We start from the raw sequence: 22,545 nt of genomic DNA on the forward strand, positions 1-22,545 counted from the left end.
TATCTCCTCAAAGCAATGTTTTGAGATTAATGAGATAATATTTGTAAAGAATTTTGTGCTCTTTAGACAAAATATAATTCTATTCGCTTAAGAGAACACAATTCTTAAATTTTGCATTAAGTGGTTCCCCTCAAGTTTTAGCCACACTTCTCACAAACATTGTAAGCATTCCAGGATATAATAGCTTGAAGTCAGTCTGGAGAAATGTAATTTACTACCCCAATAGAATTTATAAAATTTTTCATGCTGCAGTGGACTCTTCTAAACCTTTTGTCTCTGCCTCTGGTACTACCATTCTTCCAATCTCTCCATCTCAAATCTTGGAATAACTTTTGATTAATCCCTCTTTTATCCCATAAACTTAGTCAATCACTAATTCCTTTTGACTTTTAATATTTATGTTGACTTTATTATTAATATTGACTTTTAATATCTTTCAGGCTTCCCTTCTGTCTCCATCCCACTTTTACTATACTAGTTCAAACTCTTGTCACATTTTCAGTTCAATTCAGGAAACATTCATTAGGCATCTATATGCAGAATATTATGCTAAGTATGAGAAGATTAAAAAGAAAAGAAAACCCCTTATCCCTACCTTCATAAACCTCTCAGTCCAGTGGTGACCTTTTACTAGTTCACAAATAACTATAGTGCAAAATTAAACAAGAATAAAGTGGTCTTCAAAATCCTAGGAAGAATCTTTTCCAATTGTTAGGTTCAGAAAAGACTATGGAGGGATTAACTTTTAAATTGAACTTTGAAAGGTTTTAGGCAGGAAGTGATGTGAGGAAAACATTCCAGGCATGAGAGATTGTCCATCGGTCAGTAATATGACAGGAAGAAAGCAGAGTGCTTGAATCAAGTTGGTGGCCATGATTAGTAGCAGTATCTCCCAGGCTCTGAGATAATCTGAACACCTTTTAACCATAACTTCATCTATCACCCAACTCACATCAGAACTGTATTAAGGAAAATATTAAGCTGGATTGTTAGCAATATAATTCCTAAGGGGGCTTCCCCGGCTCTTCTTTCATGTCATCTATTCCTTTGAATAGATTTAAGATTTTTAAAATTTTACTTTTTTCCAAGTCACATCTCTGCTTTATAACCTTATAGAACTAGTCAGTGATGTGTGTGTGTACATGTGTGCATCTGCATATATGTGTGCATGCACTGTGATATGGAAATCACTTTAAAAGACTGATATATATTAATTTAAGGTCACCAAGGAATTCAGCTATGTAATTCCTAAATGAAAACTCAAGTCCGCAGTCAACCTTTTATGGAGTTTTAATTACAAACAGAAGGAAGAAAAGTATTGGGGGGGGGAAGGGGGGAGAAGGGAATAGGGCTTAAATACCCACTCTGCTTAGGCTGGGCCAAAGGCCCAAGGCCTTGGATAGCCAGGGCAAAGAAAAGAGATCAGTCCCTATCACTCACGTGACCAAAATGGAGAAACAGTCTGAGGGCCTCCACTCCAAGCACCAGGCTCCAACAACCTCCTCTCCCTCACACAGGAAGTCCCCAGAACTCCTCAGCTGTCCTCTACCTCACTTCCTATCTCTCACCTGTGCCAATGGTGGCTCTAGCTTAACCCAGGACCGCCCAGAGGTCTGTCCCCTTTGCAAATGTCTGTTGAAAGCCATATTCTCAAATAAATCTTGAGCTTTGCTGCAGCCCTTCCGAAATCCTGTTACCCTGAGTAGGGTGGAGATTGTAGTTTCCAAGACCTGATTCTGTCATTCCAAGTATCTCTATTGTTATTGATCAGGAAATAGCCAAATCCCATCCCCTAAAGAATGGTTTGAACAGGGTTGAGTAGTTTTGAAATTCACAGCACACATTTAAATTTTAAGTAACTTTTGCCAAGGAATGAACTTAATCAAGATGTTAAATTATAAATATTGATGACTGAAGGTGTGACCATCCACAGAATGTTTTTATTTTAAAGGGTATTGATTTTAAATCAGAAAGTAAGGGTTTTGGTTTTTTTTTTTAAAGAGAATTGTCACATCTTCAAGAGAAATATGTGTTGAAAAGAATAAGCCACATAAAAAGGATGTGTCCTGCTTAACAATAAAATACCTTTTAATACCAAATCCAAATAATGTATTAAAATGACCTTTTCTTACTCTAGAAAGAGCAAGACTTTTTTTCCTACAATCTTTGTCTCATCCAGAGAATAGGAATAGTTTTCATTAATGAGGTGTTAAGGATTAATTTGGTAGGGGTTTGACAAAAGTGAGGAGATAAGTTTGATAAAACACTTAGTTTAATTTGAGAGGTACAGATAGAAAATAGAAAGGATGAAAGAGAGATTATCCTAAATAAAATTTCTAAAAAACCCTACTCTGTCTTGGAGGACAGGTTCTTCTGCCTAGCAAACCAGGCCTAACTACCTATACTGCTTACCTAGAAATTTATTCACTAACTACCTATATTAATAACTAAACATTCATCACCTATGAACTCCTTAAATTCATTTCTCTATCCCATCTGCTAGTAGTAAAAACTTCCAGTCACCTTTGCCTTAGAGACCTCCCTCAAGGTCCAGAGGCAAAAAGACCGACTGTCACCCAATTCCTTCCTTATATATCTTCCTTGTCTCCTAGGTAATGAAATCTTCAGAGCTCTCTCAGACACCTGTCAGTTCCCTTCTACTTAGAAATCCTTCTGCTCTTAAAGAGACAGAGGGAGAGATTAAGAAAATCCCTTTAACAGAGGTAATGGATAAAACAATATTTTTACACAGATATCTCAGTACTTTTGCCTTTTTTTTTTTAAACTTTACCTTCTGTCTTAGAATCAATATTAAATATCAATTAGAAGACAGAAGAGAAATAAGGGCTAGGCAATTAGAGTTAAGTGACTTTCCAGGGTCACACAGCTAGGAAGTGTCTGAGGCCAGATCTGAACCAAGGACCTCATGTCTCCAGACCTAGTTCTTTTCCCATAAACTAATCCTTTACTCTAGACCATGATGGGTGGCAGATCCTAGGGACTTATTGCAGAAATATAAGAGCACACATATCTAATTTTCATTTGCCCTACAGGTTATCATGATTATATCTGGGAAATTAAAATCCATTTTATACAACACAGCAGACACCCATTGACATTAACCTTTGGGGATATGTGATTATTTAAATGGAAATAAAATAAGTTTCCTCATCTGTAAAATAAATCGTATGGAGTAGATCAGTGCTGTCAGGCTCAAATAGAAATAGGGCCATAAGGATCCTTGACTTAATAAAATCATGTTAATATAACCTATGTTCTTTTTGTTAGTTTTTAAATTTTATATATTTCCCAGTTACATTTTAGTCTAATTCATCCCATACTTGGGAAGTGACCCACAGCCTGCATTTTTACACCTCTGGACTAGATTACCATGGCCACTTTCAGCCCTAAATTTATTATCTCATAACTACTTTTTTTAGTTGACTGTTTTAAGTCAGAATAAAATTTCAGAAAAGTTGTTTGAGAATGTTAATGCTTAATATTGAGCAAAGTATATGGGCTTTTCTTTTTGTAGTAGGAGGTATTTTCCCTCCTTTCTTGATGCTGCATCTCAGAGTAAACCAAAGGAAATATCAGAGGTTCAAGATTTCCTCTGAAAAAGTAAATTCTAAGTTTTTAATATTCTGACCTTAGAATTATCACCTGAAATGTCTTCATAGCTAATCTCAATTGCTCTTACTAGGAAAATGAGCACCTTGATTAACCAGAAATCAAGTAGGTGATTTCACTGCAATTCACTGTCAGAAGAGCATTTCTGCTTGCTGAAAATTCTCCTTGAAGTATCAATGGCATTAATGCAAAGAGAAAATCATTTAAGAGAAGATAACCTCTGAACATCTTTAGAAAAGCAACATTGACCCTAGCTTCTACAGCTAAGTATCCAGCAGTAACAATAAATCAAGGAGCATCCTTTAATTGTAAATGCCACTAAAAGTGTTTATATGGTCACATTCATTTGCTTGGAGCAAAAACTGGCCTGTAATTTTCATTAGCATTCATATTCTTAATATCACAACTTTTATCTTGTTTATATTAGACTTTCAATCATTAATCCCTCTTAACCATGCTTTAGACATCCACCAGTTGGATTAAAAATAAAATGTTGAAGTTCTTTGATTATACTACACTACTATTAAACTCTTATCAAAATCCAAATGACAAAAAATTCATACTGTTCCTTTGGTAGTATTCTGCAATGAAATTGATGGTTGTAATGATGACCTAGAGTACTGTAAGATGCTAAAGTATTTCCTGAATCAAAGAATGATAAAATTATATTAAGTATGCTTTGAGTGTGATATATATGTATATTATATATATTTTATTATACAAGACCATAGATAGAGAGTTGAAAAAGATAGTCATAAGAGTGGATTAACACCAGTAGTAAGTAGCCTCTGACTTCAAATCCAACAAGCTTTCCACTGTGCCATCTAAGTCTTCAAAATAAGTGAAAATCTCTACGTGATATATGTGCTAACACTTGGTGAACCAATCATACTGGTTTACTCTCTAGAAGCTCATGTTAAGAGAACTAAGTTCAGATCCTAACTCTGCCACTTACAACTTGGGTGCCCATGGACAAGTCACTTTACTGTGTGCTTCATTTTCCTTATCTGTAAAGTGAGAATATGGACTAAATTACTTTTGAAGGTCCTTTCTAAACTGTGAAAGTTTCACATGCAAAGGGAATAGGGAATTATAGCCACTTGTATTTACTGAATAAAGTTTGACAAGTTGCTGTGAAGTTCTTTGGTTATTGATTTTACACAAATTCCCTTAAGTAATCAATTCTGAAAACCATCTTAGATAGGAATTTCAAGTTGGAATTAAGACAATGAAAGAAAACTTTTTTTTTTTAATTTTTGCCTTGGAGCCAAAGGTAGCTATAAAATGAAGATGACTGCAGCATTTCATTTCTTCCTTGGATAGTTAGCATTCTACTTGACTAATCTCAAAAACACTATACCTCTCTTCCCTCTCTCTTTTTCACTTGCCACAAAAAGAAGATAATGTAATTTTCTAGTCTCCTTGAGGGATCTTAATATTTTCCTTTTGCTTCTCCATTGACCAGTGAACTTGATTGAAACATGCTTCTGGCAAGAGACTTAGGTTAAATGTTTAACTTTTAACTTGGGGAGGGAGGGGTGTGATGATTCACCTATAAGGTTTTCTTTTCTTAATTTCAAAGTAAGTTTATTGCTCACAAATGTAAAAATTTTATAAAGCATTATTTGGGGCCAGAAGCAATGTACATATAAGTTGGATAGATGGAAATATGAACTTTTTAAAGTTTTCCTTGTATAACCCTGCAGGGATGCCTACTTTTCAGCCTTCAAATCCCTTGCTGTTCCTGTCCAGAAACTTTTGGTCAAATAGAAATGATGTGATGATAGTATATGAAGCTTCCTAATGCTTCAAGCAATATAGATGTCAAGTTTAAGCCATTTCACCCAAGGTTTTCTAGACGTTAAAGGACTGAAAATTTAAAATGCTTCTTTTTACTTTCTTATACTATTACAATTTGGTAGGAATAGAATATTGCATTTAAAAACTTCAGCTTATTTGCTTAATTGCTTTTTATTTGGCCTTGTATTTTTTTATCTGGCCACATTATTATTTTTATTGCCAATATAATTGGTAACTTTTCCCCTTTTTTTGTTTAAAACATTTTTATGCTTTACTTTTAATATTTTATGATCTCATGAATAAAATGAAGGAAATAGAAGATCTATTATTTTAGAAATGTAAAAACTGAGTACATAGAAAGTATAGCTAAAGATAGAAACTTGGATCTTAGATGGATAGATTACTAAAATTGGAAAAACCTCCTTTAGTTTCCCCCACTCTAATTGTCTTCTGTCTTGAAACATTTTGTTTATATCTAAACTATAAATTCTTTAACAAGGGTATTGCTATCCTATTTCACTTAAAACATGACAATATTGTGAGAAATTATTATCTAGTGTGTTTTGTGGAAAATATGCCAAACTTTACATTTAAAGCTTTCAGATAGCTCAAGTTCCTTTAAAAGAAAAATTGATGTGTTTGGCGCAATGAAATCGCTGAAAATGAGATGGAAAAAGCCTGTAGAAGGAAAACAATCATGAGGCTTGTATTTAATCCCTTTTTATTTTCCTAGACTTCAGTCATGTCAGATATCTGGCCATGGTGCTTACATTACTTAATTAGGGCAGTTGAGACAGCAGTGGGAATAGGAGCTGCCTGCATAGTGAAAAGGTAACAATTTAAAGCCTACCACTCTCATATGAGTTGGGTGGATGGAGATAAAACCTATTAAGGACCTCATTCAAGGAGAAGCACTTGACATTGATCACTTGTGAAAAGAGATTTTTTTTTCCTACCCCAAAACACAGTTTCATGTGCTTATTATACGTACAAACTCCAAGCACTGGTACCTCTGATCATCAGCTTGTGGAATTACTAACATTGAGCTGCCTTAAAGGAATGGACAAGGTTATTAACTTTGGCAGGAAATGGAAATTTGTCCTTAATATACATGTGAAATTGAATTGTCTGTAGCACAAAGCTTTGGAGATTACCCATGCAAAATGAGAAAACGATCTAAATTTAAAATTGGCCTCAGTACAGTGGAAAGTGATTTTGTAGGCTGCATTCTTCCTGCATTGAAATCTGCACAGAGATGGGCTCCATTAATTTAGACTTAAACACAGGACCTGTGTCTTCTTAGAAATGGTTAATGAAATGGAAAGTGTACCATAAGGAGAAAAATGAGAATTCTAGAAATGCTGCAGGCGAGTAGGTTCTCTACTTCATACTCTTTTTATGAGACCAATTGGCTTTAGAAGGGAAGTTCTACCTACTGTGGTAAGCATTTGGAATAAGAGCCTCCTAAAGATTCCTTAGTTTTGTATGGTCTTTAAGAGTAGGCTAAGAAAGGAGTAGATAGAGTAAGACTCAAAGACAAAGTTACTGATACAGCTTTGATAGTGTCACTACTGATGTAACTGAGTACCTATAGAAAAGAAGTGAAAGAAAATAGAATATACTTTCTCAGAGATTGAATAACTTTTATATTATATGTTGCCTGTAGCAAATAAAAAGATGGGGATAGGAGAGGAGAGGTGTTTTTTTTTTTTAATCTTATAAGAAGAAAATCATCTTGTAAAGAATAACTGAGCTCTTCTTACTGAGGCATAAAGCAAGTTTCTCTTTTTATGCTCACAGATGCCTGCTTATTTGTACTTGGAGCTGGGCTGTCTAATCACTGGAAGATATAGAGAAGTATCATGGCATGGTACAGAGAGATCTGGCCTCAGATTCTGATAGAACTGGGTCCTGTTCTCACCTCTATACTGACCATTTGACCCCAAGCAAATGTGCCTGGCAATTCTCTAAGCCTACATATAAGGTGAAGAAAAATTGTTAATGTACATTGGGTAGAGGGAGTTTCCTCACCAAGAGTTCCCTACACTGATAAAATTTCAGGTCTAGAGAAAGGAAAAAAGTGTTGATGTGTTAGTCAATGCTAGTAAGGATCAATATTTTGCCATTTTCTTTGATGAGCAGCAGCCTGCTGTCATTGAAATAGCAATGAGCTCAAAGTCAGCAGAGTAGGTTCAAGCCTCAGCTCTTGATATTTGGTTGTAGTTCAGTTGTAGTATATGACTCTTGGAGACCTTATTTGGAATTTCCTTGGCAAAGATATTGAAGTGGTTTGCCACTTCCTTCTCCAGCTCATTTTTGCATATAAGGACACTGAGGCAGATGCAGTAAGTGATTTGTCCAAGGTCCCATGGCCAATAAGTGTTTGAGTTTGGATTTCATCTCAGGTCTTCCCGATTCCAGGCCCAGCACTCCATCTATTGGGCCACCCAGATGTCCTCTGACATTTGAGGTTAAAATCCCAGCTCTACCACTTAGTCACTGTGCAACCTTGAGCAAGATACTTAATGTCCCTGGGCCTCTGTTTCTTCATATGTAAAATGAAAGAGTTGGCCTAGATGATCTGCGACTTACTGGCACTTACACCCCCTGGGCAAGTCACTTAAATTCCCTTAAGTTTCCTTATCAAGTGGGGATAATTTTACATGCATGGCCTGGTTGGTTGTGAGGAAAATTATTTTTAAAACCATAAAACATTTTATTGAGTTCTTATTCATTACTATCATTCAACTTTGATTCTTTAATTTGGTTATTTAACAAATATTTATTGAGTGTCTTATGTGTTCATCATCCTGGAGATGATAGAAGAATGTACAAATCAGTTGTTGCATTCTGTTTTGAGTAAAGGAAAGGAGAAGAGAATAAGCATTTTTATCATCCTTACTATGTGCCAAGCACTGTGCTAAGCATTTTACAGATATTATCTCAGTTGATCCTCCCAACAACCCTGTGAGGTAGGTGCTGTTATCCCCATTTTTCAGTTGAGGGAACTGAGGCAAACAGGGTAAGTGACTTGCCCAAGATCACACAGATTTTAAGTGTCTGAAGCTGAATTTGAACTCAGTTTCTTCCTAACTCCAGGCCCCACATGTACCAATGAGAACATCAGCTGAACCTCACCTACCTTAACAAATGTTTCCTTTCCAGGCATTGCTTTACTGTACTTACATCTCTATGATGTATATGGAGACCCAGTCTACTTACAGATGTCCCATGAATACATAAAAAAGAGCTTAAACTGCCTGACCAAGCGCACTATCACCTTCCTTTGTGGGGATGGTGGCCCATTAGCAGTGGGAGCAGTAGTCTACCACAAGATGGGGAATGAGAAACAGGCAGAGGACTGCATCACTCGGTAAGTTTCTTTGGGGGAGGATTGTCATGTCTAGAGATCACGAATTGCACATGTTTTACATGAGTAAGTGGGAATGGGGGGGGGGTGGCGGATTAAGAATATCCTAATGACATTGCCTTGTATTTACAAAGTTCAGTATTCTTATTGTGATCATTGAGTAACTCATACACAAGTCCCTTTTTGTAATTAGGCTATAGTTTCTATTTCAGAGTGAGTATCTTGACATTAGTATGCTTACAGCTTAGCAGCGATTTAGTGACACTGCTAGGAATAGAACCAAATCACTTGATTCCTAGTCCAGTTGGGAAACTCCTTGTGTGATACTCACCAACTAGTTTGGCCCAGGTTAGGTAGCAATGACAGGTGAAGAAGTACTGATTACCCTTAAAGCTAGTTAGCATGGTTTCCTTCTGTTGAGGCTGAATTGCCTAACATTAGGCCACAAAGAGTACTATTCCATGTTCAATGCAAGTTGGAATATAAAAACCAGAAGTAGACTATTTCAGTTTTCAGCTAAGTGAGGTGAGAGTCCTTTAGAAACTTTTTTAACGACTCATTTTTATAGATTACAAAATAATAGATGAGGTAAGCCCAATGTCATATATTCCAGTTTTAATATGACCACCAAAGTCATAAACAGTTTTTATCAAAATTTTAATCCATCTTTTTTTAGCATTTCTCTTCAGGCAAGGAGTACAAAATGTGGGTATGTGATAGGAAAATGCATTCATTAAGGCAGTAGCTTTCTCTTCTCGGTTTTTAAGACTTTATAACAGAGCATGGGAATTTATAATAATTTGAAAAAATAAATTTCAGATTCTATATAATTTCTTCTCTTTTAACAAAACCATAAATCACTTCATTACACATTTAGTAGCATCAGAACTTTGTATTTGATGAGCCCATCTATCTTAATGTTTTTATCACAGCTGAGGAAAACTGAGCTCTTCACACTTATTTGATATTTATGTACTTATTTCTGTTCTCTCCTTTTCTAAGTTATCTCCCTTTTGTTTCCTCCTATTTCCCATCTAGTATGCCACACAACAATCCTTTGATAAAATAAATTTAACACCCAAACTGTATTGTGTAGTGAAATAAGTTCTGCTCCCAGCATCACATCCTAGCCAGACCCTCTAACATGTTTTAAATAAATCGTCTTTTGGGAATGAAGAATTTTAGTGTCAATGTCAAAGTATACTACAAGAATTTGTGTAAGTTGGAACCTTACATAACTTTAAACAAAAAGCTACAATAAGCAGCACAAGTCATTATGCTTCCTAGTTTATCCTATACCCATTTTTACTATCTAACTCCTTCTACTCAGAGACCTCAAAACATGACCCCAAATGAAGGTCATTATTATCATTTTATAATCATGGAAGTAATTCTTACATAATTGATTGTAGCTAATTGAGGATGATCCAGAACTTTTACTTTATGGTTTTTATCTCCTATTATAAGATAATATGTCTGGAAAATGCTTCTTGGAAAAACTTCCTAAAATGATTTCCTTGTACAATCCAGAAATTCCCCCAAACAACTAGACACTCTGAAAAATGTCTGAGTGATGACAAACAAAATTGTTTCTTTATTTTTCCTTCGATTTTATTTCCTGTGATAAAAAATGTTACAGTCAATACCAGCATTTCAAAACAAATTAATGGAGAAGCAGATATCAGCTCCTGAATTTTAAGGTTTCAAAAACACTTAAAAGTATCCATTATGCTTTATAAATGCCATTATGTCTTCAGTTTAGCACCATTGTGCAAAATATAAAGCATGTAATTAAAAGAAAAACCTTGCCTTTAATGATTGAACTCAAATGAAGAGTTTCATGACTTGAATTTAAACCAAACAAGTATGAGATAACTATTTTCTCCAAAACTGTAGAGGATAATTTTAATAGGATACTATCCTTTATTATGAAGTGTTTAGAGAATATCCACTTCTTTGTTGAACTTTCATATGACAGATGATAAGACTGGCTTCATGCTAGTCAAAATTCTAATTTTGTACTGCCATCTATTGGCAGTTATAAAGTTCATAGCTCTGGAAAATAGAGACTTTAGAAAAATCTGTGGAAAAAGAACAGCAGTGGAAAAGGCTTCATTGAAGTTCTTGACAATTTGTCAACTAATTAAAAACATTCTTCTAGAAGGCATTTAATTTTTAAAAATTTGGTATTTTTATGACACATAAGGACTATTAATACTTTGGATCTCTTGCTAAAGTTTTGTAGCCATGTCTTATTTTCATTTGTAATTCTTTGTAGAAGCATAGAATCATGGTGCTATCTGGAAGAAACCTTTGTAGAGATCACCCCATTCCCTACCACCACCAATTTTAGATGAGAAAATTTAAGCACATAGAAATACATGAATTGTCTAAAGTCACAGAGATCTAACAATTTGAACCCAAGTTCTCTGACTCCAAACTAATTCTCTTTCCACTATACCACATTTTGTATTTTTTTTTTCATATGAACAAAATCTTAGTATGACTTTAATCTGGCTTTAGAGTTCTAATGATGCTGCTGCCAAAATTTTCTGAGTATAGTTAATATGAATGCCTAGTACAAATAGATGTACTACTTGCCTGTGAACATGCAATGAATTAAAGAAAGACAACACACATAACAACACAGGTTTAATGTCTTAGATAGTTATAGAATTCTAACAGCAAAGGGCTTTTGATCAGATCTGGACAGTTCATGGGGTGGAATGTAATTTGTAAGCAAACTTTTACACTGTTTGCACACACATACAAGACAAACATTAGCAACACATGCTGCAGTTTCATCCAAAAAGGAAAATGTGGAAAGGAAAAAATTTAAATTAAAATTCTAAAAATAATGCACCAGACAACATGGAGGTGAGAAGTGAAAGGCTCTAATTATTAATGCCTTAATAATGTTTGACTTTTCAAAGTCAAATTCTTCCCTAATCCATCATTGATAAAGGATGAAAAAAAAGAGGGCTGGGGGTAAGAGGAGGGGAAGAAGTCATATCTATTCAAAGCAATTCACATTTTGTATTTTAAAAGCATCTGTTGTCATATCTTTATTATGGAGCATGAATTTCCATTAGCTTATAACTGACAAATAGATTTTATCTTAGTAGTTTTCCTGAATAGTATTACTGAATTAACAGACACAAGAAAACCTAGAACTACTCACAAAGGAAATGTTTAGCATTCTTGAAGAATTCTTGTAAAGCCAAAAGATGCCCATTTTTATTCATAACATTGTTGATATCCTAAAATGTGTCTTGCTTATTTATAAATTATCATAACATTTTAGGAAAAAATAATAATTCATATCTTTATAGGGAACTAGACTCTATGAGCTAGTAGGAAAAAATGCAATTTGTTTATTAATTAGGCTGAGGGATTTGACATAACAGCTTTGGGGGGGTAAAATTAACACCAAAAGTTTATGAGACAAAGGACTTTTTTTTTTTCAAAAAACCATAGATTCCAGTGCTTAGCTACAGAAGGATTGTGTGTACAAGCTATAAATATTTGATTTGGCAACTAAGTTTGGTGCCATTTTTTTTCCTACACCTAGAAGAATATGCCCTCTATTAGTTATTACTCCCTTAAAGCTAAATATTTCAGATGACCCGATTCCTTGATAAGCTTATTTTTTGGTTTAAACATATAACTGTTACCTTCAGGTCCTGTATAACTTGGCCCACTTACTTTAAAAGACAGTACACCAAATTTCTTAATGAGAATGCCATCAACCCTATTTTTTTAAGCATGTCCAATACATTTTTTTCAAGACTACTCGTGAATGAAGTTTTTCAGTTATATATTGGCCTTCTAATAGTTTTCAAGTGTCAACCTTCAGTAGACTGAGTTAAATAAATCTGAAAATAGTTTAGGTCATTTAAATCAATTTATTCTGTTTCAGTAAGTAGTACATTGGATAAAATAGCAGTCTTGGATTCAGGTATGCCTGGGTTTAAATTCTGTCCAATTGATTAGCTGTCTAATGCTGGGCAGAGTTATTTAATTTCTCTGCCTCAATTTCCTCATCTCTAAAAGGAGGTTTATAATAGCTCCTACCTCATAAAGTGGTTATGAGAATCAAATGAGATAATATATATAAAATATTTTGTAAGCTTTAATGTACCACACAATGTTAGCCCTTAGTATTATTAGCACATGACATATTCAGGATGTTTGTTAAATTATAACAGGAATTAATCTGGATCCTTCTTTAAAACCATTCACCCTTGGTACTTTTTATTTTAATTTGGTGTAATCCTTCTTTTCTCCATGAAGTTTTACCATTCCACAGGGCAAGCTTCTAGAGCAATGCATTTAGAATTCAATTTTTGCATTTCAAAAAACAATACTTGAGAGGTATTGAAGTCTTTTGAGTCTTAACAATAACATAAAAATTGTTTTTGAAGTTCTAATATAAATTCTTCAATATTAATTACACTTAGAAATTGAGGCATCAAAAGATTTTTGCATCCAGAATCATAGATTTAAAGCTAAAAGGAATAGGAGATTTTATTGGTATTAAAAACCTTTGAATAAGGAAAATCCCTCTACCAGTGCCTATCTGACCTTCACTACATAGTGCAGCCTTAAGAGACTTAACTCTTTTAAGTGACTACCCAAATGTATGTCAGAAGCAGAACTTGACATCAGGACTTCTTAAGGCCAGCTCTTTATCCACTATGCTATGCTGTTTCTTTCTGGCTCATAGAGCCAAGAACAATTTTTTGTGGCTTCATTTTGCAGAACTAAATAAAGGTTAGAACCACAAAGCTGCTAATCAGAAACACATTTGTGCTTGTATACTTTTTGTGAGTCAGGATTCTACTGGTGATTTGTATTTGATCCTTAAATACTATATTTAGCTTAAGGTATATATAACTTCCCTGAAGCCCCAGACAGAACTAATTGCAGAAAGAGCTCTATTTACATGTCTCCCTTTCCATTCCATCCAATTCCCTTACATGTATTCTTTTGTTTTTCAGCCTACTCCACCTGAATAAGCTTGACCCCCGAGCTCCTGATGAAATGCTATATGGACGAATGGGCTATGTTTATGCTTTACTTTTTGTGAATGAGAACTTTGGACAAGAAAAGATACCTCGGCACCATATTCAACAGGTACCCCTGTCCTTTACAATTCTCTGATTACTGACTTTTTGTTTAATGCTATTAATGAAATCCACTTGCTCACTGTTTTTCCAAAATATGAATTTGTTCTTACTCAGTGGCTCAAGGTATTCTGAGATAGCGAGATTACCTGTGGTCTCTCAAATTCAGACACATTCAAGAAATATTACATAATATTAAGAGCTATTAGAGAACTTCCTATATAGAGATACCAAAAGGCAATCATGTCACTTCCATTAAAGAATTTTATCCCTTTTCATCAGAGAATTAGAGTCAGATTCCTCTTTGTACATATAGACCTTCTTTATGTAAATTTTTTTTTCTGACAGATAATTTATTACCTGAAAGCATTTAGGAACCCTCATCTTTGTTTTGTTTTTAGAAAAGAACTATGAATGCTTTCATGTACAAAATTATAATAATATCCAAAGACTAGTTTCCATATCCCTAATTCTCCCATACTTCTTAATAACACAAATTCCTTATCCCATGCCAAGATATTTTTATTCTAATGTTTCATTTATTCATGTTTGTTTCCCTCCTACAGGTCTGTGAAATGATATTATCATCAGGTGAGAATCTTGCCAGAAAGAGAAACTTCATTTCAAAGACACCACTGATGTACGAATGGTATCAAGAATATTATGTAGGGGCTGCCCATGGACTGGCAGGTATTTACTACTATCTGATGCAGGTAGGAATGATTAAATTAAGAATTATCAAATTGTTTTCCCCGTTTTTCAGACACTGATAAGCAGCATAGGTTCATTAGTTCCATGAAGGCATAATTTTGGGAGAATGAGAGAAAAGTGATTGGAGGCAGAGGCAATTCCATAATTTTAAAGAGTTGTGCCTTATATAATTAGAAATCATTTCTTTTATTTATTTAAGATATTTACCAAAAGAAGTAAATTCCATTACTTTTACTTAGAATTTTTGTTTTATTTTTAATACATTTTTGTTAATATTCTTTGTTTTCATATCACCATAGTTTCCTCCCAGCATCTTTTCCGAGACTCTCCCTGGAGCTCTCTTATATAATGAGTATTTTTAGAGACCCTCCCCACACAAAAAAAATAAGCATAACCCACTGGCACATCAGAAATGTCTGAAAATATACACAGTATGCACCATATGTGGATCTGCCATATCTTTTAAGAGAGTAGGAGTATCTTCTTATATCATCTCTTTTGAGCCATGCCTGTGCTTTTTTTTTTTTCACAAAATTTTTTTGCCATCACAAAAAGTGACGAAATATGTATGTTGGTAAATATGGAGACTTTCTTCTTATCAATAGCTTTGTTGTATTATAAACCCAGTAATGGAACCTGTGAATCAGAGTATAAACATCATACTTTATTTGTACAATTCCAAATTGTGTTCCAAAATCATTATATCAAGTACAGCTCCACTAATGATACATCAGTATACATATCTTCCTACAAGCGTACCCTCCAAACATTTTTTGACATGATGCTGATTTGCAGGGTGTAAGTTGAAAACTTCAGGGCTTTTTTTTGTTTTGATTTTGTCTCATTTTTAGTGCTCTGAAGCATTCTTTTATATGGTTGTTAGTGGTTTGCAATTCTTTTGAGAGCTGTTTATTCATATCTTTTGCCGCATATCTGTTAGAGAATGGCTTTTGATTTTTTATATGTTTGTATGTATGTATATGTGTATCTTTATGTAGTATATGTGTATTTACATGTGTGTATAGATATGCAGGGTTTTTGTTGTCCTTTTCATCAATCAATCATTTAACCTCTTATCCTAGGTGATTTAATTTTTTGGTGTAAAAGCTATTCAATTTCATGTAACCAAAATTAACTATTTTATCTTTTGTGATTATGTCTATCCCTTTTTTTTTAAAGAATACTTCTACTGAAAAAAGAGAAAAATGATCATATACCTCTTTTAGCTAATTTTTATAGTATGAAGTTTAATATTAAGTTCATATAAAAAACAGGAGGGAAAAAGAAAAATGAAGACCTCTTCAGGTTATGTTTCCATGTAGAATGTGTTGAAGAATATGGTCAAAGTCTTAGCTTATGCCTAATTCTGCCAAACTGCTTTCCAGTTTTCCCAGCAGTTTTTTTTCCAAATAAAAACTAATAACTGGCTTAATTGAATTCTGTTGTTTCTGAGCCTCCCTTTTCTAGTCTATTCCATTGATCTTTTTTTTAATAAGTTCCAAATGGTTTTTATGACTGTTGCTTTGAAGCCTTGACTTCCATGTTTTAAATAAGGGATACATTTTTAGGCAACAATATTATGGAGGTAAAAGAGTTTTAAATTGATCTTTACTGACACCTAAGGTTATAAATAAGGAATTGTGGTGGACTAGATTAGGTAGTGCTACTTAGATTTGCTAATGTTCTTAAAACTCCAAGTCATCAAAGGAACCCTAAAATTTACAGATGGTGGGTTCATCTGGGTGGCAGAGCATACAGTTTGGTGAGGGAACAGTGGTAAACAGCTGGTTCATGGACAAGACGCAGCAGTGAAAAGGCATTTGCAGAGACTAAATTAGAAAGCTTAAAAAAAAAATCCAAGGCCATTTTGGCGAGAGAATATATGAAAAGGAATGAAAACTCTTTCTAAGGAGTCTTCTGTCATTTGAGTTAAGATCTGTCAAGAGAAGAGGTTGAATATTATTTCTCACAAAATCTCTGGCCTGCTAGATGAAGTACAGTCTATATCTACCACCACAACCTCCCCCCTGTAAAGGTTAAAATTATGGTTGAGACTGAAAATCTAAATTTAAGTGGTTGCCAGGGGAAATCCCAAATAATAAAATACCCAAGTCAGCTGGAATTTTTTATGATGATTTAATTGATAGTGGAGGAGATTAAGGAGAAGGAAGAAGGAGAAGGAGTAGGTTTTTTCTCTCCCTCTGCCCCCCTCCACCTGGCTAGTATCGGGCAGGGAGATCAGGAGATAAGGAAGTAAGGGTTTGGAGTATGATGAAGGAGGAAGGAGTCAGCTGGAACTCCAGAAAAAGAAGGGCTAAACCCAGATGCCTGACCCTGAATCAGCTCAAGGCAAACTCACCACCAACACTCCAAGATGTCGAAACGCCTAGCACACTGCCAGCCAGAGTTGCCTCTCCAGGGAAAAAGGAAGTGACGTGCCTTATATAGACGGTTTTACGTCACTTTCCTGCATTTCATCTGTACCAATGATAGCTTAGCTTGACTTAGGACAGCCCAGGGGTCTGTCCACTTTTTTCTGCACATGTCTCTTGCCTTTTTTCTCAGATACTTAATCTTTGAGTTTGGTGCAGACCTTCCTAATCTTGTTAAACTAAGGAGGGTGGGGAATATGTGCACTTCCCAAGACCTGATTCTGTTATTCTAAGTATCTCTATTGTTATTGATAAAGAAATAGCTAAATCAAATCTTCTAAAGAACAGTCTGATTAGGGTGGATTAGTTTTAAAATTCACACCCCAAGCACACACACAGAGCAACAGAGAAATTATGCTTTGTAGAAGGAAAGAGCTGGAGTCTTGGGGATCAGAAGACAAATACTTCCCTTCCTGTTTTGAGAAGCCATTACAGTAGGAAAACAAATGAAAAAGTGGCTTAAACATAAATTAAGAAATGTCTTTAACATCCCTTTTTTCCCTTTTCTCTTTTATATTTGGAATAGTAAGGTGGAATACTTTACTTGTTGGCTCTTTGTTCTGAATGAGGCTGCTACTGATAAAAGCAGCTCCCTTTTCAGTGAACTCTTTATTAAAGTATTGCACAGATGTTTGTGTTACTTAATAATGTGTGCAGAACAAAACCTTTAACTGACTGAAATGGGTGGTCATTTAGAGCCCTAATGTCGTTATTCCAATGTCAGTATAAGACTTGGTTGTAATATGATAATATAAAAGACAGTGAGATTGATGAGGACAACTTTGTGCATATATTGTTTCTGAGAAACCCATTATAATCATTTAATGTTCTCACTGGCCACCCCATGGCACATTAGTGCCAGTAAACTCCACTAGACATAGTAAAGTAAGGTTTTTGTCCTCCCTCTTGCACACGGTTTGTTGACCATGGGGCAAGTCACTTAATCTTTCAGTGGCCCAGATAACTCAGATGAATCATCATTTTTGCATCGATGGGAGGAAATTTCCACATCAAGAAATTTCCTACACTTTTTTCATCTATGCTGATGAAATCATGGTTCAGATTAATATGTGTGTATATAATGTATGCATATATATGTATGTGTATATATACATGCATATTCCACATATGTAATGCTTATTAGGGTTATGTGTATATACACCTGTATGTATTGTGTGGTAAGCATTATACTTTTTTTTTAATTTGGAAAGCCATCAAAATTATAGCAGTGTATAAAACCTCCTCAGAACTATGGAAACTGAAAATGTTGTGAGTTGGACTTCTATATTACACATTCCTGCTATGCATTCACTTTTTTTGGTGAATGTCTTGAATTGAGAAAATCGTTTCTCATTATATAGGACAATCTCTTGAAACGAACCCCGCAGGAAAAAGAAAATCAATAAAAAACAAATGAGCACATGTTACTTGAGCATAGTTTCAGATAACAAACCTTAAGGGGCATTCGATGGATTTTGTGTAATTCACTTGAAAAAAATAGTTAAGTTTTATGTGTGTAATAAGTCTCAGAACCTAATGCTGTTTGGAAATACCTTCCTAAGTAAGATAGACTTGGCACAAGTAGAATTCACGTGGACTGTAAAGTAAGAAGATTTTGAATAAGGTCTCTCTAATTACACTATCAGTTCCTTAAGAGCAGTGACTATTTTTACCCTTCTTTGTATTTCCATAGCTTTGCACAGTTCCTGACATATAGTAGGTTCTTAATAAATGCTATTGACTGACTTCCCACAAGTTGCATAGCTTCCTTTAAAGTTCAACATTTGTTGATGTTCTTATACAGTTGAGAGTTATGGCTAAAGAGAAGAGATTTTAGCAAAGATAATATTAATCCATAAGCACTCTATGTTATAATGGAAAAGATTGTTTCAATTAGTGATGAACAAGAAATACTAACTGGTTAAATAGCAGAATGGAATATAATAAAATCAAATCCCACACAAGCCTTCAGTGAAGCTGATCATTGAAAAGCTGTTTATGCTGTTGAATGCAAGTACTTCCTTAAATGTCTAAGGAAGTAAAATTTTCAACTGCATAATAAATTTCTTCTGCCTTTTTCTGGCTTTTTAGGTAGCAGAATAACATGGACAAGTCCATGAAATATAACTTGACTCTTCAGGAATTCTACTGAGAGCCTAGACTCAAAAATTACGTAACAGTCCTTTACTATTTCCTGAGGGCTGGATTGAATGCTAATTAGAAATGTTCTGTTCTTCAAACTTAAAAAAATGAGCTCCTGGTACAGAAAGAGATCTGAAAAAGGAAAAAAGAATGATCAACTAGAACCTAAAATGCCCTTGAAATTTGTTTCTCAGACCTAGGTAGAAAAGTTTCTTTTTAAAGGTAGGATTATTCATTTCAGTAGGATTAATAAACAGACCAGTATTGTCTTAACAATGAAGCTGATTTTTAAAAGTTGAGGTATAAATACTATTGAACATAAATGTTTCCTTTAATATCTAAGGAAGTGAATTTTTCAAGTATATAATAAATTTCCTTTGTTTCTTAATTTGGAAATGTATGTTAAAGCCTGTTTGGATCTAAAGTATCATTTTGTTTCCTAGCCTAGCCTTCAGATAAGCCAAGTGAAGTTGCATAATGTGGTCAAGCCCAGCATTGACTATGTCTGCCAGCTGAAATTTCCTTCTGGCAACTACCCTCCATGTGTGGATGATTCCAGAGATCTCCTTGTCCACTGGTGCCATGGGGCCCCTGGGGTTATCTACATGCTCACTCAAGCACACAAGGTACAGACTTCTTTCTCATCCTAAGAAAGGGAATTGACAACAACTTTAAGCTAAATTATAATTTCATTAACTCTCACAAAGTGAAATTTCTCCTAATAATTTCTCAAAGAATGTAAAAAACCCTCTCTTTAGAAGGCCTTTACCTAAGAGCTAATTTTTTTTTTTTCCAAATGTGTCACTTAAGGCAAGAAACTAATAACACAAAATTAAAGGGATCAGGTATCATTGCCAAGAGAGACTTTTAAAAAGGGTCTCCTAGCACACTCCTAATGTCCATGTGGTGTTGAATATACTTGATTGTCCTTACAAACAAGATTTGCGGGGGGGGGGGGGGGGGGGGGGGGGGGGAGAAGACTACCATGAAGGATGCTTAGCCTATTATACCTAAGGAAGTATTTGTTTGTATAGTAATATGTATTTTATAAATGATAGAAACTAATTGTTTATAGACAATGCCAACTTCAACAACCAAATTCAACATTTTGGAGTATTGTCTAGAATGCTCAAATTACCCTTTTCTGTGCCACATAGTAATCTGTACCTGTTCTTAACATTGAATTATTACATGTATATTAGCATTCTTCCTCTTACTACAAAGCCATTAAAAAAAAGAAAATGCCTTATGGTTTCATAAAATCCAGTTTGATATGAAATGTTGAAGAATATTCTCATAAAGGTGTATTTCTGCTTCTTTGGCCAGAATTTGAAAGGTAGAAAGGATAAAGCAAGTCAGCCTACATGTAGCTAATAATTATATGAGCCCTCTGTATATTTCCTTCATTTTTTATGAAGTGAATGTTCAGCTCTTATTGTGTATGAAACATAAATGGCATTGTGTTCTCCAAAATAAGGAGTAAACACTTGAGAGAAATTTCCTGAATATTCCTTCACCTCATTTCCTAGTGACTGGGTATCTTTGTCACTGAAGAAAGAAGCCATGTGTTCTATAGGAGGTGACTAATGATGACAGCTTGATATGAATTAGATGATGTTAATGGCTACTTCATCCATCACTCTAAAAAACCTTTACAAGTACAAAGTCACATTCATTTTTAATATATAAGTAGAACCACTGAGTGTTAGTAAAATTAGTTACCATTCATGTAACATCATTTAGTCACTGGATCTCATTTCTATGACCCTCCCTCCTGCTCCATTTCTCTTAATCCCCAGCTTCTGGTAGAGGAATCGCAGAACCTCTGAGTTAGAATAGAAAGCACCTCAGAAGCCATCTAGTTCAATGTCCCCCTCTACCCCCATACTTCACCTCCACCACTACAGCATCTTGGACAAAGAAATTATCTACTTTCATTATAGTTACTTCCTTTGTCCAGGAACTCATTACCCTAAAGGCAGTCTTTTCTGTTTCTAGACAACTCTGTTAGAAAGTTCTTCTTTAGAGCCTAAAATGTACCTCTTATAAGACCTACCTAGTGATTATTATTCTGTTCCTTATAGCTAAGTAGAATAAGCCCAGTCCATCTTCTACATGACTCTTTCCTAAGCTAAATATTCCAAATTCTTCCAATTATTATTCATAAGACATAGGTTTCACTGTCCTGGTCACTTACCATCTCTCAGTTGAGACCCTATTTGTCAATTTTCTACCTAAAACACGACACACTAAAATGGACATAGTTTTTAAGATGTAATAATAGACTTTGACAGTCTAGTAGGACCATCTCTCTCATTTTGTACACTACACTTTTATTAATGCAGCTTAAGGACAAATGCAGCTTTTTTGATTACCACATCACACTGTTGTTGAGCATACAGTCTACCAGAATTTTTTGGTCTCATTTACAGAAGTAAATATGTAAGCATACACTCCCCACCTGATACTTTTGCAGTTAACTTTAATAATCTAGGTTCAGGACTTTATTTATCTCTACTAAATTTGTCATCTTTGATTTTACCCATCATGTAAGACTCTAAATCTTTTTGGCTCTTTTTTCTGCATCTAGTATATATTTTAGTTGTCAATGAAGTTAAAATTATCATTTACAGTAATACTGGATTTTCCTAACTGCCTACAGGTATTCAAAGAGGAGAAATATCTTACTGATGCCTTGAAATGTGCTGATGTGATCTGGAAGTTTGGATTACTCAAAAAAGGATATGGATTGTGCCATGGTGCTGCAGGGAATGCATATGCTTTCCTGACATTATACAACCTCACCACTGACTTGAAATATCTATACAGAGCTTGTAAGGTAAATATTCAGAATAGCCAAAGAAAAAAATCTTTTCAAAACATTACAAAAAGTGCTTTATTCTAGTTTCTTTTTTTTTGTAGTGTTTCCAGAGAAACGGTTAAATTTTTAGAAGCCTTTTTAAAGTTTATTAAATTAAATTTTCATTTTAGAAAACAAATTATTTCATTTCACAGTCTAACCGGGGCTAGAGATGGATTTGCTTATTAATTTTATTCCTTTCTTCCTTTGGCAATTCATTTATAATCTTTCAGATAAAAATTTAAGTCAGTCAGTCCTTTAAATGTTAAAGCTGCAGAAACAAAAGTGAAACATCCTTGACTTCAAGAAGTTTAGTTCTATATAACTAAGTATTGTTTAGACAGCTCATTGATTCCTCTTCTTTGGTCCACAAATGTCTCAGCATTCCTTGGAGTTCCAATAGCATTAGATAACAGTATTCTTCCCTATAAATGCTTTGGATTTTCAGAAGAAGATTGAGAAGCAATCTTGATT

General features: G+C 34.6%; 1 protein-coding gene across 5 annotated transcripts in view; it reads left to right on the forward strand.

Moving 5' to 3' along the window:
• Positions 1-22,545, forward strand: part of LANCL1 (LanC like glutathione S-transferase 1) — a 46,074-nt gene that overhangs the window by 18,977 nt on the left and 4,552 nt on the right. For all 5 annotated transcript variants that reach the window (XM_007501796.3, XM_007501798.3, XM_001364258.5 and 2 more), the window contains exons 4-8: positions 8,596-8,803; positions 13,801-13,936; positions 14,493-14,639; positions 19,655-19,837; positions 21,874-22,050. In XM_007501796.3, coding sequence (XP_007501858.3) covers positions 8,596-8,803; positions 13,801-13,936; positions 14,493-14,639; positions 19,655-19,837; positions 21,874-22,050 — 851 coding nt within the window. The remainder of the gene's footprint in view (positions 1-8,595; positions 8,804-13,800; positions 13,937-14,492; positions 14,640-19,654; positions 19,838-21,873; positions 22,051-22,545) is intronic.

This window comes from Monodelphis domestica, chromosome 8 (assembly GCF_027887165.1).
Source record: "Monodelphis domestica isolate mMonDom1 chromosome 8, mMonDom1.pri, whole genome shotgun sequence".
NCBI classification, from domain to species: Eukaryota; Metazoa; Chordata; class Mammalia; order Didelphimorphia; family Didelphidae; genus Monodelphis; species Monodelphis domestica.